Raw genomic sequence first — 19,426 nt, forward strand, 5'->3', positions numbered from 1 at the left:
TTACAGGCTTCTCTTGTTTGGCAGCTGTGCAGGAAGTGAAAAAAGGAAACGATGGAATTTTTCCCAAGTAAAAAAGTTAATTATAAGGCACTCTTAACATCTTTCAAAATTGAAAATATGTGACGTGCACTTGCAAAAATTGCAAGATGAAATGTATTCCTTAAGATTTTATAAAATTTTTTTGCAATCTGAATTTTACTGAGAAAGAAATGGGGTTGTATGGAAAACAATAGTGTATCTAAAATATTTTTGTAGCAACTAAACTGAACTAAAACGTAAAGTAAAAGGCAAGTGTTTTGGGTTGAAGTGTTGACTTGATTTAGTTAATATTATTACAGAACTCTTCTTTTCTACAAATTGAGGGGAGTTTGTTTTGTTTGGTTACTTTTTGTTTTTTTCTTCCATTAGGCCTTCTGTTACTGTCGATGATTTGAAGAACCTTTTTACAAGTAAAGGATCTACTGTGAAAGGCTTCAAATTTTTCCAGTAAGTTCTCTTGTAAAATTGCTAGGCAAGTTTTCATCCTGAAAAATAGCTAATTGCTTTTTCGTGACTTTCTATGTGTATGTGTAACTACAGGGAGAGTTCCATGTATAGCTATAAGCAAAAGTGGTACACCTATCACAATTTTTATGATACTCTCAATCTTAAAATTTTAAATTGGATAGTGGGTTAGCATAACTAAATTAAAAACATGCAGCCTTTGACAAATTCCATGTGCGTTCAAAGTAAAATAAGTTTAAGGAAAGTAAATGCTCACTTCTTGAAAAAATACAAGCTTTGTGTATGTAAAATGCCATATAAAAAATGACAGTGATGACAAGGTACATTGATTAAGGTTAGTTGGCAGCATTATTTTAGTAAAATCATATCTGCTAGAATAATACCATCTATATGGACAATACAAGTATTTCTTAGAGATCTTCAAACCTTATTTTGACCTAGCTTTTTGAAGTCCAGGGTAATGAAAGAATGTCATGACTTTCAGCCATAGATCTGCAAAATTTATGTACAGTAATTTCACGACTATAAAGGTGCACCTTAAAGCCTAAAACTTTGATCGAAACCTGGAAGTGTGCCTTATAATCCAGAGCGCCTTGTATATGGACAGTGTTCGGAAATTTGCCAACCCGGAAGCGCAAGCCACACCAGCCGCGGGAGCCACGCCAGCCGTCGCTGGAGGTGGGCGGGAGTGCCAGGGTCCGAAGCATGGGGAGGGCGCCTGGGGCTGCGTTTAAAGGCTATACCAATCTGTGAAAAATGTTTGGAAATTGAGTACTGCCAGTAAACCCCGCAATTGCACGACTCCGTTACTAATTCGTTACTTTTTTGTGCGCGTATCCTAGCTAAAAAAAAAAAAAAGTGCACCTTATAGTCCAGTGCGCCTTATAGATGGACAAAGTTCAGAAATTTGCCGACACCCAGAAGTGCGCCTTATAATCCAGTGCACCTTATAGTCGTGAAATTACTGTAGTTTTGTTATCTTTACATTTTAGCAAATGGATAAATAGCTCTGATTCTTCTGCTGTTGAAGTGTCTGATATAGCTGAGAAAAAAAACCTACTTATACCACTTTTCTAGTGGTATTGAAAACTTGATTAGGATTAATAATCGTTTTTATTGTTCTTCAGGAAAGATTGCAAAATGGCTCTTATCCAACTGGGCTCTGTGGAAGAAGCAGTTCACGCTCTCATTGAGCTTCACAATCATGACTTTGGAGAAAACCAACATCTCAGAGTTTCCTTCTCAAAATCTTCAATCTGAATTTTCTGTGAATTTTCCCTTTAAGGCTGCATAATGGTTTTAGTAAAATCTTCAAATAGAGACGGAGACAGTTGTGACCAACTCTGTCTCTTGAAAAAAAAACCTCATTCATACACAAAGAATTAAGTGATGATTTATTCTGATTCTAGCTGGAAGTATGTCATCCATATAAAGATTCTTCGGTGAAATAGTTTTAGCAACAATATTTATTATCAAATTTCCTACTTAAAATTATATTTTGAGAACATCCTTTCAGCTTTTGTTTGAAATCAATCTTACAAAACAATTTAGAGTGCTTTTACAATGTACCAAACAAGTATGCTTAATGAAAAAGTAAATCTACTCTAGTGCACATTAAACACTAATTTGAATGTGAAGTAGTACTTGGGTTTCTTGAAGAAAAGCAAACAGTAACTGTGAGTATCCTTTAAAAATAGTATTTATGTTACCAGGGGGTGTGTTCATACTTTGGTGAATCTTTACAAATAACTTGTTTATAAAAATAAAACGTCTGTTCTGTTCTTATAGATTAAATTATTAGAGAAAAGGCAGTGCCTTCTCTCTGTGGAATAAAAGGTATTTGACAAGTTTCTTCAAGGTGTGGTATTGGGGAATTAGTTTGACTTGACTGTGGATTGGAAGCTTGATGTCCTTTTTCTACTATGAAGAGATGTGTAAAACAGTACCTTGGAGAAAATAAAATAAGCAAATGGTCTTGATTTAAAATATTTTTTTTACATTTCTCTAAATAATTAAATGTTTGAAGTTTTGTGGAAATATATTCAGGTCTGTGATGGTTTCTCAACTTTTTAAGGAACTATTTTTGCTAAGGTCATCTTTCAGGGCAGAAAAACTAAACCTCAAGGTTTTTTACCACTCTGAAGTCTAATACTTAAATTACTGTGTATTTACCTAATTTCTTATTATGTGCCTTACTATATATGAAAACGTGTGTATGAAACAATAGATTAGAGTGTTATCTGAAGTATCTTGCAAAAATATTGTGGGCTTTGTGAAAATTCTCCTCTTGCTCTTTTTGAAAATGTTTTCTATTATACTGCAATATATAATTTTTTTCATTAATTAATACTTTGAATTCTAATTTCTTGTCCTTTCTTATGGAGATTGGATATAGATGGAAATGAGGTTTCATTTGTTGTGAAATCACATAGGAATTCTTTAGCTAGTTGCACTTCTCTGATAGTAGTTCTTCGCCGATAAAAAATTCACACCCAGAAAAAATACACTAAAACATCAAACAAACCTATAAAGGAAGGCGAGAAAGCAAATCCAGTTCATTTCCTGCACTTCATCTGATTTTCTGAGAGACACTGACTGTATCAGCATATATCTTTCAGGTTTCTGCATTTCTTAATTTTTAATACTTTACAGTGTTAAGGTAATAGAATGCTATCATTCTTTCCTTTGTGAGTATGAAAAAATGTTTGATACTGAACCTTGATTCCTCTTTGAGGATTGAGCTGAGATGCCGTTAGGTTTTGCCATGAGTGTACAGGTGAATACTAATGACTTTTGATCGTATTTTAATAAGCTGAATTTCATTTTAAGAGCTTTTCTTTCCTAATGTTTTCTTTCACATAAATTAATTGAAAATTGATTTAATTTTACTTTACCACATTTTAAAGACCAATTTCTTTCAAACATGGCATTCATTTACTTCTAGCTATTGCAGAATCTGTTTCTGCTGCGATGTTTTGCCATTCATAACTGTTTTCGTTCATTTGATTTGTATGGCTTTGTCTTTCTAGAAGAAAAGGTATGTTTCTACCATGATCTAGGTATTCTGTAGTGAGCTTTCTCAAATTTTCCCTCTGAATTATTTTTGCAAAATCAGCCTTATAGTAGCTTGCAGATACTACCTTGATGTATGTAAACTGATTACAGGTGTAGTGTCAAGAAAGCTTCCCTGTCTGACCATCCGAAAGCCACTCTGGCAGTCACCTGGACCACCTGAGCTGGGACTACCTGTAACTGGACCCTTCCCAGCAATGCCCCCACATTCCCACGGTCGGAACAGGTTTCCTTACTGGGTGGAGTCCAGATTTTCCACAGCAGTCTCAGGCATCCCCAACCATTAAAATAATTTCATCACAGTACAATTACAAACTGACAGCTTGAGCTGGGGTCTCTGAGGAGGGGCCCAGAACAAAGGAGCTTCTGGGTTTTTGTCTCCTCACCATTCTAAGCATGGGAAGGTCTGGGACCATGGGCTCCTTCTGTGTCTCAGTGTCTGGTCCCCTGGCTGGGCCACAGGTCCCCAGGCCCTTGTTGTGCTGAGGGTCAGCTCTTCATGGCCTCTTTGCCTGGGCTCCAGCAGCCAGAGCTCCACCTGCAGCTCCCACTGCAGCTGCACCCCAAGCTACCTCTGTGAACGTGTTCCTCAACAGTAGCAGCCAATCTGACTGCACAGATGTAGCTATAATAAGTGCTGTACAACACAACTATATAAATATGCAGAATGTACTATGTACTGGAAAGTTCAACTGGCTTAGGAATAATATTCCCCTAAGGGTTTTTATCTTTAGGATTTCACAGAATCCCAGAATTGTGGTGTGGGTTGATCTTCATGAGGTTCTCACAGGCTCACCCCTCAGTCTGTCCAGGTCTTTCTGGATGCTGTCCTTTCCTTCCAGGTGTGTGGACTGCACACACAGCTTGGTGGTGTCAGCAAACTTGCCAAGGATGCAGTTGATTCCATTGTCCATGTCACCAACAAGGGCGTTTAACACCTGTGGCACTAGTGCTGTTCCTTACAAAACACTACTCATTTTTGGTCTGTACTTGGACATCAAGCTGTTGATCAGAATGAATGTGGCCATACAGCCAATTTCTTTTCCAGCTGAAGGTCCACCTATCAAATCCATGTCTCCAGTTTAGAGACACTGAAGTTTTTGTGGGACAGTGTCATGCTTTGCACAAGTTCAGTTGCTCTTTTCTTATCCACCATTGTCGTAACTCTGTTGTAGAAGGCCATTCAATCTGTCAGGCATGACTTGCCTTTAGCAAAGCCATTTACTTCGTCATCTTACCAAGAACCAAGGTGGGACTTCCAGGCTTATGGTTCCCTGGGTCTTTCTTATTTCCCTTTTCACAAATGTAGGCTATATTTCCACTTTTCAAGCAAAGCTTTAGCTTTCAGAGTTTCATACACTTGGGGCACTCAGAAAACCTCTTCCTTCCAGGCTGCATGTTGTTACTTCCACCCTCTGTAGCATCTCTTTAATTTTTTGAGTTCATCCAGGAGTTCCTTGTTCATCTAATGACACTTTTGCCTGACTTCCTCTTTGTTGGGATAATCACTCCTGACCTTGGAGAAGGTGATCCTTGAATACCAACCACCTTTCCTGGGTCCCTCTTCCCTCCAGGGCTTTATCCCATGAATACTCTATGAGGCAGATCTCTGAGGAGGCCAGAATCTGCTTTCCTGAAGTCCAGGGTAGTGAGCTTTCTGTGCACCTTCCTTGCTGCCCTAAGGATCTTAAACTCCATTTTGTGGTCCACTTGAGGCTGCCCTCGAGCTTCACATACCCTGTCAGCCCCTCCTTGTTGGGAGAAAAAGGTTCAGCACAGCACCTCCTCTCCTTGGCTCCTCTGTCACTTGAAGAAGGAAGTTACAGTCAATGCATTCCAGGAAGCTTCTGGATTGTTTATGTGCTGCTGTGTTGACAGATATTAGGATGGTTGAAGATCCCCATGAGGAACAAGGTTTGTGTACATGAGGCTTCTCCTCTCTGTCTGTAAGGGGCCTCATCTTCTCTGTCTTCCTGGTCAGACAATCTTTAGCAGACCCCCCACTATAAAGGCTCTTGTCCCTTGCCTGCCTTTAGCCTTTAATCCTGACCCATTAACTCTCAGTCAGCTCCTCATCCATCCCCAGCTGAAGATCCATGATCTCCAGCTGGTCACTAAGAGGACAACACCGCCTCCTTGCCTACATTTCCAGTCTTTCCTGAAGACCCTACATCCTTACATTCCAGCACTCCACTCTTTGGAGCCATCCCACTGTGTGTCCATCATATACCAATGAGGTCATAGGCATCCCCACACCTCTAACTCTTCTTGTTTATTGCCCTTCTTACGTGCTATTGCATAGATGCTTTGGAGTTGAGACCCTAATGAAGCCGACTTACTGGCTGGAACAGCTGGAATTTCTTTGTGTTGTTCTTCTGGTGCTTTTCTGCTGAACTGTGATCCCTCTTCAGACTCTGGAAATCTATTGCTGGCACTGGCACCAAACTGGAAGGAGTGGGATGGACTGAGGTTCTCTTCCCCCTGGCATCTTTAGTTTAAAACCCTTCTCACCAGCTTGGTGAGACTGTGGCAGAAAATGCTCTTGCCCTCTTGTAACAGATGGACTCTGTCAGCCCTCAGTTAGACCCAGTTTCTGAAAGCAAGTTGTCTTGGGTTACAATACAGGATGTGATAAAAGGTATCCATTCTATCACCATCTGTTGAGGGTAGGGGCAGTGATCCTTATCTCCATGGGAGATATTCTGCTAATGGGCCATCCATTGAAACCAGGCAGGGCATTGTTCTTTATCTTTTCACAACCCATCCTTCCTCCAGGGAGTCATTTTCTGCTAATGGCCCATTGAGTCCCACTGTGTAACTGATAAAATTACTGCATCCCATTGGGAGATGCTCTAGCCAGAGAAAAGAGCCCAACATTTCTTACCAAGATAAAACAGAGGTTTTGGGACACTAAGGTAGCCCTTTCTCTACTGGACTCCAGAGGGAAGCTGGATTTCTCCACATCGCTGAACCTCTGGAAAGAAACTGCACCTTGTACAGAATCACTGCTTCAACTGGATCACATCTGTCACTGCAAAAGGACTGCAGCCACCATTTAATGGCACTGCTACCAACACCCTAATTGACAGGGTGTCAGGTTGTACTCTGACTTTGTCAGGGTTTGGAGTTTCTTTTTTTGTAGTAGTATTGTATTTCTATTTTAATTTCCCTAGTAAAGAACTGTTATTCCTAATTCCCATATTTTTGCCTGAAAGCCCCTTGATTTCAAAATTATAATAATTTGGAAGGAGAGAGTTTACATTCTCCATTTCAAAGAGAAGCTCCTGCCTTTCTTAGCAGACACTTGTCCTCCAAACTAAGACAAGTCCCAAGCAACCAAACCCCTGGGACACAGCCCCAGAAGCATATATTGATTCACCAGATTTGACTGGCCCTTTCAAACACCTTCCCTCTGACTGTGAGAATTGATGAAAAGATTGCCTGGAGAATCTTAAAAGATTTTCAAATTTGGAAAAATCTGAAAGTCTATTATCTTTCCTTTTTGATTTTTTGATACAAGTATTGTGTACCTTTTTTGATTCACCTTTATTGTTCTGTCTTTGCAACCAAATTTTTCTTGTCAACATACTTTCAGAATTGTGTGTATCTGAAAGATGCTGCCTCTTGGGGAGATCTGCTTTTACAAGATATGTAGATAAGCTTTGAAACTTGCCAGTACATCTTAACATTTGCTTAGTAGCATGAAGGCACTAGTTAAGGCTACTTTTTCCCTTTTAGTTCTGCCTTGAATAACTGAAAGCACAAACATAGCTTAGTTATTACAATGCATTGTTACGGAAGAATCATGGCAGAAGGAATATTTATAAATATTATTAATATTTATACTTCGTGCTTGACTCAATAGTGCCTGCTGCAGAAGCACAGTTTCATCTCAGATCTCAATGCTTTAAAGCCTATGATAGCAGATCCCTTGATCTGTGAAAAGAGCAGGATTCAGGAAAGAATGATACTGTTCTACAGAGTCTTGTCTAGTCTACAGAGTTGTGGATGATACAATACCTATACAGAGTGATGTGGATGGAAAGGAACATCCAAAGGCCTTACTCCTACCTTTCAGATTATGGACAACTTCAAGCAGTTACTCAAAGAATTGTCCATGTAAATTAAAAAAAAATAAATAGAGCAAATTCTCTGTTCCTCGCTGTTCTGTTTGGCAGTTCTCACTGTCAATTTGCATCCTTAATATATAACTAGGCTTTAAATGTACTGCATTTTGTATCTTTTGCCTTTTTCCTTGCTAACTGTGTAACACTAAAGAGGATTCTGGCTTCATCTTCTCTACACTGTGGCCTTAAATTGTTAAAGATGTGTTTGTAACTTCTTTAACGTATGTTATTAATTTCTGAAGTATCTGGTAATGTGCACAGTTGGTATTTGGGCACATGGTGTGATTCCTTGGGGCTGTTTTGTGCAGGGCCAGGAGTTGGATTCGATGATCCTTGTGGATCCCTTCCACTTCTGCATATTCTGTGATTCTGTGACTATATGGTTATGCCTCCATGTATGTCATGTCCTTGAATCAATTCTGAGTTACCTCCCAGTCCATTTTTTTTGATGGATGCGCACTTGGTTCAAAGTGTAATAAGGCCTTTTTAACAACCCAGGAGCAGCTAAGTGCCTTTTCAAATGATCCTTCTTTTGTCATACAATGGTAAAACTTCTGCTTCTTGAGTTTCTGCAGAACTCTTACAACATCAGAACTAATTTCTGAAACTTTGACTCATAATTTGACTCAGCCTTGTCTGCTGGTTCTGTATGTTGCACTGGTTTTGTGTACTGATAAATTGAGGTCCTTTTTATTGGGAGGATATTCCATGTATCTGTGGAGACTTGCCTATTTGTGGCATTTTCTGATTACAGACAGCAAACTTGTGTTTGTATACCAAGAGAACTATTAGTCTTTGTGGACAGTACTACTAGTGAGGTCTGTCTTATCAATTATCTTGCCCTCCTCTGATTCATGTCAGTTGGAAAGTGTTATGTTGGGGTTGTTTATAAGAGATGTAGACCTACTACTTGCCATTTTATGCTGTTTTCAAATGAGAGGCCAGCTGCCTACAAAAGGATTTGTTTTGCCTTAACCTTTACCCCTGATACTTTGTTAGAGCATAACTACCAGACTTAATCTTGTTAGTGTTGTGCTGAAACAAGACTAGTCAGATTGCACAGAACTTTTTCTTTAAATTAACTTTATCTTGTGTCTTCTGAAGTTTGGTTTGCTATATACAAGATTGTTTGCTTGCTCTTTTCAAAGCAAATCCTAATATAAAATTTCTGAACTATTTCACTTCAGGGTTTTATTGATTGGGGATGTGATATAGGAACAAAATTGGACCAAAGTTTTTGTGCCTTCAGTAGTTTTATATGTAGGATTTTTCATATCTGTAGGTGTCTGAAGTATAAAAAATACTTTTTTCCCTCTGGAAAATGTATATTGTGAAAAAATAATGTTGTCTACTGACTACAAGAAGTGAACTACAGCTGTTTCAATACAGATTTAATTATTCTACTGTCTTTCCCATTACAGTTTTTTTCTTTTGTACTGCAATATGTAGGAATCCAAGCATAACGCATGTTATTTCCAACTTCAGATAATAATGACATGTTGTGCTTGGAGCAGTCCCAAAGAAATTAAATGCTTACATAATTGAAGGTTTTGATAAATGAAGAAAGCTTTTACTTTAGCAGATTAATGTCATCACTGTAAGCAGTTTTTCAGTTCTTGGAAACTCTGCTTTACTTATGAGTGGGAAGCTACCACACATAAACTTGATTTGAAGCACTTTCCAAATCTTTTTGAATATGTTACCCACTTTCTGCAGAAGTTCACTATAGAACTGCAGCAGCACAAGACAAAAGTTGCCAACCAAGCAGATTCATGCATCAGAATGTCACTTCACTCTCTCACCAAAGACTTCAGTTTTACTGAGATATATGAAAACCTGTTTTCTCTCACATTCCTTTCTGATGGGAAGACCCAATGCAAAGTGGCCTCTGTTTGAGACTCTTATTGGTGGTAGAAACAGTGAAAAATGAGATAGTAATGTGAACCAAATGATGTGAGAGAAGGCAAAAAGTTAATATGTTGCTTTTAGTACTGTACTCAAGTAGGCATTTCTAAGAATTGCTGTCATTCCCTCATTTCACATGATCTGTTCATAGAAGTTCCCTTTCAGTTTATAAAAATGTTCATCTAACACAAGAAAATACTGTAAATATTTGTAACATCATGTTTTGTTTGTTTTTTGTTTTGTTTTTAAATCTGGCAAAAGAGTGTTTGGGGAAATAAATGGAAATGTAAAGTGTTTTTATATAAAGATTGTCTGTATATTTTAATAAGCAAAAGCTTTCATTTGTAAAGCATCTTGTGGCATTGCATGAAAAGTATTCCATATCTGTGGAGATTAATTAAAACTGAAAGAAGATATAAGATGTATTAAAAAAACCTATTTTGTGACTGTGTAGTGCATGGTGAACTTGATATTGTTTGTCCTGTAATATATTCTGGTTTTTTGGTTATTGTGTTTTCTGATTACATGATACCTATTCCTAACTAATTTCCTAACTCTAGTTGTTGTAGCATGTCTTTTAATAAATATAATTATGGCTGTACTCTCTTAAATTTTCCCATGTTCTTGTCCATTGCTTTAGGCTTTTTCTGGTCTTACAATTATGCAGCTAATAACATCTAATTTTCTGTTTCCTTCAGCATATATGGGCATCTAAACAAAAGCTTTTCATATCAAAAGTCTTTTAAGAGGGTTAATGTGCATCTTCAGCAAGAAGTGAAAGTCAGCAGCACCTAAACTGTTTCCTGAGCAGGGCAGAAATTCTTATTTTCAGTAGGATGAAAATCTATTCTACAATTCTAAACCAATACAGTAGTTGATGACTCGTTTGTTATTTGAGAGGGATGAGAAGCTTCAGTGATGAGAGACTTGGGGCCATATCACTGAGAATTATTTTATCTTTTACCATGCTGTACTCTTTTCTAGCCCTAGGAAATTCATATCCTTTGCACAAAGATTTAAAAATAGCAGCTTAAAAAGATGGTCTGCTTTCAGCTTTCCGTTTCTCAACTGTCTTGTTGGTTGCTTTTCTTTCATACTCCTTTGGTTTCCCTTCTCTGTGTTGCACAACTACTTTAGACCCTCTTATTCTTGCATCCAAAATTCAGGATTGATGGTAAACAGATAGTCTAAGGCCATAGATACACACATGAGGGGAGTGCAGCACATCTTTCTGAGCACCCAGTAAATTATGCTATTACCAATCTCTGAGCGTAGATGCTTTTGTGGGGAGAAAAATCTGATTCACTTTAGACTGAATTGCAGGTTTCAGCAAAATGCTCATTCTCCAAAGGCTAGATATGAAGTTGCCATGTGTAACTGTTGATTTTGTCCTGGATGCTTATATATTTGATGAGCATTCCAGGAAAACTTCTAGCTTTTGGTGGCCATAATCTGGCTTCGTATTTTTTGACCAAGTCTGCCTAAGAATGTGTGAGAAAATGAAATTCCCAACTTTTGTCTTCTCCCATTACTCCTTAACCAAAAATAAATAACATCTTGAATTCTTGTCTCCTGTTGTTAAACCCTGCAATATGATCACAGTGATTTTTTTGCCTAAAGCAGTTTTTACAAATGTCTGTCTTGGAAAATGAAAAACAAAATGCAACTTTTAAATAGCACAGATATAAAATTTTTGATACCAGAATTTGTTCTGTTACTTGCAAGCTGAAAGAGAAAAGGCAGTAACTGGTGAAGTTGCCAGCATCTAATATCTCACATGGTTTGGATCAGTCCAAAGATTTCTTTATAGCCCCAGGGCTCACACTTACAGAGGTGGAAAGGAGGTAATTGAATGCTTTGAAAATAAAATAAAAATTCACAAAAACTTTTCTTAACTGTACTGAGATATTTGTACTTAAGTTCTTTGGCATGTAGCAGGTGAGTACAAGTATGTCTAAGTGAAAGATAATGAAAGCAGAAGCTGGGGTAGAATATGTAGGTGAGAGAAGGTGTGGGGGATAGAGGCAGAGGGAAGAAGAGACCTCAGAAAAACAAGTAATCCCAGACACCATATCCAGACCAATTCCTTTGCTGTTAACTGTAAACTCATCTCAGATACTGCAAAAAAACCCCAAGAGAAACAGTCCAGTGACAATAAGAACAAATGCCTTTAGGCTATTGCTAGTGTGAGTTGCCTGGTTCCAAAACAACTCTTAGAACAAGAGTAATGCTTTTAGTCTCAAGTTAGAGATCATTCTTCTTCCATGGTATTTGCTGCTTTATCAGGGTAACACTTTTAGGTCCTGTGTTTTATTTCCAGTCTCCTTCAAGTACAGCTACTCTGTCCTTTTGTGAGAATCAGAGCTTTTAATGGAAGCAAAGTATACCTTCTGTAATTCCTCCATTAAATCTACTGTGTAAAGTGCTTTTCTAGCTGTGCACCTTAGGGAGATACAAGAAGGCTGGAGAGGGATTTTTCACACGAGCAGTAAGATAACAGCAAATGGCCTTAATCTGAAAGAGAGCAGGTTTGTATTGGATCCCAGGAAGAATTTCTCTACTGTGGGGGTGGTGAGACACTGGAACAGGCTGGCTAGAGAAGTTGTGGACTTCCCATCCCTGCAAGTGTTCAAGGCCAGATTGGATTGGGCTTTAAGCAACCTGGTCTGGTGGAAGGTGTTGTTGCCCATGGCAGGTGGGTAGGTCAAATTGTATGATCTTTAAGGTTGGTTCCAAGCGAGACTGTTTTATAATTATACGAACTGTTTCATTTTTGTGTGCATATTGTCTGTACCAATGAAGAGTCAGTAAGAGCTTTTACTGAGGGTTTTCTGTGGGTTTTTTTTCTCTGCAGAGTCCATCTTGGTCTGCAAAGCCACATTGCTCAATGCTTGGAAACTTTTTTTAAAGGACAGTGGACCAAAGGATATTGAATAATGCTGCAGGCTTACAGTTCTGTGTTGGATACAGCTTCCATTTCTACCCTGCTATGGTGCTGCCTAGCACACACCTAGAGAATATATTCAGTAAGTATTATTGCCTGTAAAAATAAAATTGAAGCTTTTTTTAAAACAAATACGATCTCAACACAAAAAAAAAGGACAAAGACTAAAGAAATTAGGATTTCTGCTCTTCAGTATTCTGAATTCTGTTGATGGTCTGGGAAAAACTGTCTGTAGCTCCATTGTCTATTTTAATCAATGAAATGTGGGTGGGTGCTGGAAAAGAGGGTTGTGGGTTATTTTCTAATTAAAAACTTCTTCCAAAAACCTGAAGTTGTCAGGTTTAGTTCTTACCAAAAAACGTGACTGACTTTTTGGCATTACTGACCACCTCTCTTTCATTCTTTTTCTTTCCTTTTCCCATTCTCTCCTATGATCAAATTGTCCAAAAGCAGTGTGAGATTTAATAGCAGCAATACAGTACCTTCAGCGAAATGTCATTTCTGTATATGCAAAATTTGACTCAGCTGGTCATCAGATTTGAAGTATCTTGTGAACTGTGTAACTAAGGTTCCCCGTTTTGAAAAGCTCTGAAAGTAGTTTTTCTATTTAAAATTTACTATGCAAGTAGTATCTTCTATTACATCTATTAACTGAAAGTGGCTTCTATATTTTTCTTCATGTGTGATGTTTGGTTGGGTGATGTGCTCTTTTCCTTTTTGTGTGTATGTTCTCATTATGACTGTACGGCTTAAAATTCTATCTTGCTGGGGCATTAATTATCTTTTCAAAAGCATGCAGGGTTTATACTGTTGCTCTTTGTGTTTCAACAAGTTTGTCCTCTTTCGCAGAGCGTTCATTGGTCTATCAGATACTGAACTTGTTGAAGATTTTTATAGCAGATCTCTCCATCATTGTTGAATCATTATCAATCATTATCACAATCAAATAATTTGTTTCAACAGCAAGTAACTATGCATTATGTTCTTTGAGCATTAGATCTTCCCATATTGATTTAACCACAGAGACGCAAAGGTTAATGAACAAACCACACTTCTTGATGCTAACATATACCTGTCTTTTTCTGGTCTGGTTTGACATTGCTGGTTACAGCCTGCCTGACACAAGATGGTTTTAATTTCTCCTTCAAGGCATGCTATATGTGCTTGTAAGATTCCCAAAGAACTTATTAGAACTCTTTGTGGACTCTTTATTCATCAGTGCAGAACTATGCTATTTGTGTGAACAGTTTTTCTTTGATGAAGTTGTTAAATCACTGTGTATCTCTACCTTTTACACAAATCACTTATTCTCCAGGGCTTAGTTTCTCCCAGTTTTATATTATGGGAAGATTGCTTTTTTAATTTAGTTTTTTTAATGCATATGATTTTAATTAAGACCCTTCAAAAATATTTTTAGGTCATTGTTGCCATTCATCAACAGGAAAATAGATAAGGGAGAGGTTACTTTTGAAGGGCCTGACCATAGATGTTAGCAGCAGCACCCTGTCTTGCCTGGGATATCTCACTCACTCACTGTCTCATGAAATCTAACAGGAAAATTGCTTAAAACTTTGCAGATCAACTGCCTAGAAACACTGGGCTTGATTAAGATGCTGAATGTACTGTGTGAATCCTGTTGAATAATCTAGATTTTGTCCCTTTTGAAGACTAGGATCCAATCTAAACAACCACACTTCAAAACTGAGATACACATAAATTCTTACTCTCCAAATAATGGGGCTGTACCTTCAGCCAAAGTTTAAAACACCCTCTGATGTACATGTTGTGCATCAAATGGGTATAAAATAAAAAATCTGTAATTGTAATTAGACGATAGATTCATGTAGCACATAGCAAAACAAATTTCTCAGCCTTGTCCAGGCCTTAATGGTCAGTCATCATTTAGTTCTCATGGGCTTACATTATTTGAATGCCAAGTTTTTCTGCTCTATGCAAAGTTCATGAGCCAATGGTGCCCTTGTGGCTAAGCAGGCCCATGGTATCCTGGGTTACATGGGAAAGAGAACAGTCAGCAGGTCAAGGGAGGTGATCCTGCCCCTCTGCTCAGCCCTGGTGAGCTATCACCTGGAATGCTGTGTCCGGTTCTGGGCTCCTCAGTACGAGAGACATGGAGCTCCTGGAGTGGGTCCAGTGAAGGGCAACAAAGATGAGTAAAGGTCTGCAGCACCTCTCTTATGGGGAAAGGCTGAGAGAGTTGGATGTGTTCAGCCATGAGAAAAGATACCTGAGAAGGAACCCCATCAATGTGTATGAGTATGTGAAGGGAGGGTGTTGAGAGGATGGAGCCAGGCTCTGCTCAGTGATGCCAAGAGATAGGATAAAAGGCAGAAATGGATGCACAGATTTCCACATCAACATAAGGAAGAACCTCTTTACAGTGTGAGGAACTGCACTGACACAGATTGTCCAGAGAGTTAGTGAAGTTTCCCTTAACTGAAATATTCAAGAACCATCTGGATGGAATCCTGTGCCACATGCTCTCAGATAACCCCGCATGAGCAGGGAAGTTGGACCAGAATACTCCAGTACTCCCTTCTGACCTTTCCTGTTCTGTGGTTCTGTGATTGTAAGACAAACTTGATTTCTTGCAGCTACTCTTTGAAGATAAATAGGGCTTTCAGCTTTGCAATTCGAATTACAAAAAAAAAAAAAAAAAAAAAGACTAAATGGCCTTTTATTTCCACAGAAATGTCAGTCTTAAGTCTTTATTACAAATTATAACAATGCAGAAATGCCATCACTCGGTGTATTTCTTCTCTGATTGCCAGTAAATGTAGAAATAATAGTTACACCTAAGTTACAGTAATTTCACGATTATAAGCCGCACTGATTATAAGCCGCACTTCTGGGTTTCAGCAACTTTTTGGGTTTTGTCCATACATAAGCCGCACCTGATTATAAGCCGCATGTTACAATACAGAGTGTGATAAAAGGTATCTGTTCTATCACCATCTGTTGAGGGTGGGGGCAGTGATCCTTATCTCAATGGCAGATAATTTGCTAATGGGCCATCCATTGAAACCAGGCAGGGCATTGTTCTTTATCTTTTCACAACCCATCCTTCCTCCAGCCAGTCATTGTCTGCTAATGGCCCATTGAGTCCCACTGCGTGACTGATAAAATTACTGCATCCCATTGAAAGTTGCTCCAGCCAGGGGGAAGAGCCCAACATTTCTTACCAAGATAAAAACAGAGGTTTTGGGACAATAAGGTAGCCCCTTTCTCCACTGGACTCCAGAGGAAAACTGGATTTCTCCACATCACCACTGGACCTCCAGAGGGAAACTGCACCTTCTGCAGGAGCACTGCTCCAACTAAGCCACATCTGTCACTGCAAGGGGACTGCAATCACCATTTAATGGGACTGCTACCAACACCCTGCCTGACGGTGTCAGGTTGTACTCTGACTTTGTCAGGGTTTGGAGTTTGTTGCTTTGTAGTACTGTATTTCTATTTTAATTTCCCTAGAAAAGAACTGTTATTCCTAATTCCCATATTTTTGCCTGAAAACCCCTTGATTTCAAAATTATAATAATTTGGAGAGAGGGGGTTTGCATTCTCCATTTCAAAGAGAAACTCCTGCCTTTCTCAGCAGACACCTGTCCTCCAAACTAAAACAGCAACTTTTCGTTCTTTGTCCATATATAAGCCGCACCTGATTATAAGCCGCACTTTGGGTTCGGACCAAAATTTTAGTCAAAATGGTGCGGCTTATAATCGTGAAATTACTGTAATTTTCTAAGACCAAAGAGCAGAGCTTGTGCTTTTTATAATAAAAGAGGACTTTTTTTTTTAATGCCAATGAAATGCACAATTTTATGAATCTAAAATCCAGCTCATTCTGCTGGCTTTGTATCCCCAGGGTCTAAAAATATAGTAATTTAAGGTAATTTTTAATTGAGATAAAAACAGCTACTTTAAATTCAATAAACAGCATGTAAAAGTTGTAATTGCTTACAGAAAAGCTCAGAGAGTGAAGCTTGAGGTATTTGTTATGAAACGTTTGGTTACTAGATTCCTTTTTCTTTCTCACTACACAGTGTTGATGCAAATCTGAAACTGCCTAGTGACAAAATACAATTGATCCATAGATAAAGAAGCCATGGCAAGAGAATTCCCAGCTGCCTGAACAGCTTCAGGTTTGGTTTATTATCTCTTGTCACAGAACCACAGAATGGTTGGAGTTGGAAGGGACGTCTGGAGATCATCTGGTTCCCTGCTAAAGCAGGTTCACAGGGCAGAATGGCCAGGAACTCTTAAGATGCAAATATGGAATTTATCTTCATAGCTAATGTAATTTGACAAGTTGCCATATTTCCCATCCAATGTTTTTAGACTCACTTTTAGGCTCATCTTGCCCATAAATACAGCAAAGCTGATGGTGATAGACGGATAATAAAAGGATAATTGTGTAATCAGTGGGATTTGGGTTTTTTCATCTACCTGTCAAAGATATTGTCATTCATTTTTGCCTTCTTGAAAAGCTGTTATTGAGTTTTATGCAGCTGCAATAGAAAGGCCAACACCCCTGTGGGTGAGCTAAGGAAGCCTGGCAAAGAAGAAGGCATTAATCTTGTTGCCAAGTTCTTTCTCTTCACATTTTAGAAGATATTTCAGGATCTGAAAGGAAAATATGTCTGTTCATCTTCTTGGAACTGAAAAAATCGCAACATATATTTTTATTTACTTAGTTGTTTTGGTTTTTTTAACATATGAAGGGGGTGCTGTTACTGTTCCTTTCTAAACTTTTCCTTTGTGCCTATCTACCTCTTTTGTCCTAAGTATGGTCTTCAGTCAGCATAACCCTCAAAAAGACAGAGCATGGAAATATCAGAAGCAGTGGCTATCAGCAGTATTCTTGGATGACATTCCAAGATCTCACAATACTAGGACCAGTGCCCCACCCCCCTGTAAATACACACTAAGTCCTTGTGGCTTCAAAACTTCTAAAACTGGGGCAGACTGGTGAGGCATGAAACCTTCTACCAGAGGTTGTGCTGCACCATACACACTTATGTAGGAATACTATCCCAGTTACACATCTAAGCAGGAGGGAGAAGTGAAGAGAGGCAGAGAGGGGTTATCTTATCAAAGTTCCCAGTGGGTTTGTGGCAAAGCCCAGTTTGGTCTCCTGTGCTAAAACCTGCAGATAGCAGCCCTTTTGCTCTGGAGAGCTGCTTTTCTGATTAGCAGTAACTGTCAGCAGGCTGAGCAGGCTTTATCACCTACTATGCCCTTGGTATTAGATGTACAGGGCATACTCTAATATATACTATACTCCAAGCCCTATCCTCTAGGCAAATTGTATAAAAGCTTTCAATATTTAAGGTTCAAATTCAGGTATGCTTTTGCAGAAATCTCATTTACATTTTCATCTTGACTTCATCTGCTAGGACTTGAGACAGTGGCATATACACCCTGAGAGTGCAGACAGAAGTACTGCAAACTACTTGAGTGAACTTGAGTAATATTTCTTCTTAAAAAAAAATTTAAGAAATCATACAAGATACTGCTTTACTTCAGCACAGTATTTACTGAAGCATTTTCAATAGAAACTGAAGAGGGTCAGTCAATTTTTTCAGTTATTTCTGAAATTTGGAGTTATTTTCAACAATTGGTGTTTCTCATTCTGGGAGCTAAATAGGTAACCAAAAACTAGTTATTAATTTGATTAATTTTAAATAGGCAAGAGAGACATAATTCAGATAGAAGGAATTTTTAATCAAGCTACAGTTATCTTTTCATTGCCTGTTGGAAAGAAACACTTGATAGCAAGCTGTTCAAGGATGCAATTGCACTATGAATAGCAGAGTGATCTGTTAACATGGTTGAAATACATTTATTCACTCTGGCTGAAGAGTTTGCTGTGTTTTTAAAAATGCATTTGCTGAAAGAGCTATTATTATCAAATATTTTGTCTTCATGTGTCAAAATAAGCAGTGCAATCTATGCCAAAAATCCTTAGGAGAAAAAAACAAAGAGATTTAGATGATGTGATATTAATTGTCTGCAAAGGAGACAGAACAAATACAGATGGCTGAGGAGATGTTTAATCCAGCTTGCCCTTCTGATTTTCAATTACCTGCATTTAGACACTTGCAAGCTAAAAATGCGCAGGAAACTTCCAAACATCTCTGTATGAATTTAATACTTTGACAATCACAACCATTTTCACAAAGAAGAAAAACTGAAGCAAATACTGGTACATACATCTTCTGCGCAATTTAATGTCAGGGATGAAGGAAACACTGTAATTACAAATGAGGCTTCCTTTAGGTTTGACAAGGAAAAGAGTAAAATTTTTGCCCTATCCAGAACAGAAAATATATATAGATATTAGTCTGCGTTTTCATTAGAGAGATTTTTATGTGAAACAAGAAAAATTTGCCCAAGATGTTAAGGATCAGCACGTTGGGACACTAGTCTGTCTTACACTCCTGAATCCTTAATTATCTTTCTGTACCAATTAGCTGGGGCTTGGGCAGGTGATCTCAGGGCAAACAAAAACCCAAAACAAACAAAAACAACCCCAAAAAACAACAAACTGAAAACCCAAAACTTGTAAGAGAGCCATTTATATAAATAAATCAATAGAGTTGATGATTCAGTGAAACTGGGTTTTGTGTCCCTTGAAATCAGACAGCGGTAGTTTGATGTTTGTTGTAATACAGCAGTAAAAGATCAGGTTGTGTCACTTAACTACATCGGTGATGGAGGACTGGGCTGAGTTAGCATTCAAGGGCATTAATGCAAAGCCACCACAGCACATGAGCAAAACTTCTTCAGGAATCTCATTAGAACTATCAAATATACCCAATTCTACTTTTGTGTTAGGCTTCCCCGATTCCTCCCC

General features: G+C 38.3%; 1 protein-coding gene across 1 annotated transcript in view; it reads left to right on the forward strand.

Annotated features, from left to right (window-relative positions):
- PTBP3 (polypyrimidine tract binding protein 3) overlaps positions 1 to 6,255 on the forward strand; it is a 45,132-nt gene extending 38,877 nt beyond the window's left edge. The window contains exons 14-15 of the mRNA XM_033084964.2: positions 409 to 486; positions 1,632 to 6,255. Coding sequence (XP_032940855.1) covers positions 409 to 486; positions 1,632 to 1,764 — 211 coding nt within the window. The 3' untranslated portion in view covers positions 1,765 to 6,255. The remainder of the gene's footprint in view (positions 1 to 408; positions 487 to 1,631) is intronic.
- The last annotated feature ends 13,171 nt before the right edge of the window (positions 6,256 to 19,426 follow it).

Source organism: Catharus ustulatus, chromosome Z (genome assembly GCF_009819885.2).
Source record: "Catharus ustulatus isolate bCatUst1 chromosome Z, bCatUst1.pri.v2, whole genome shotgun sequence".
NCBI classification, from domain to species: Eukaryota; Metazoa; Chordata; class Aves; order Passeriformes; family Turdidae; genus Catharus; species Catharus ustulatus.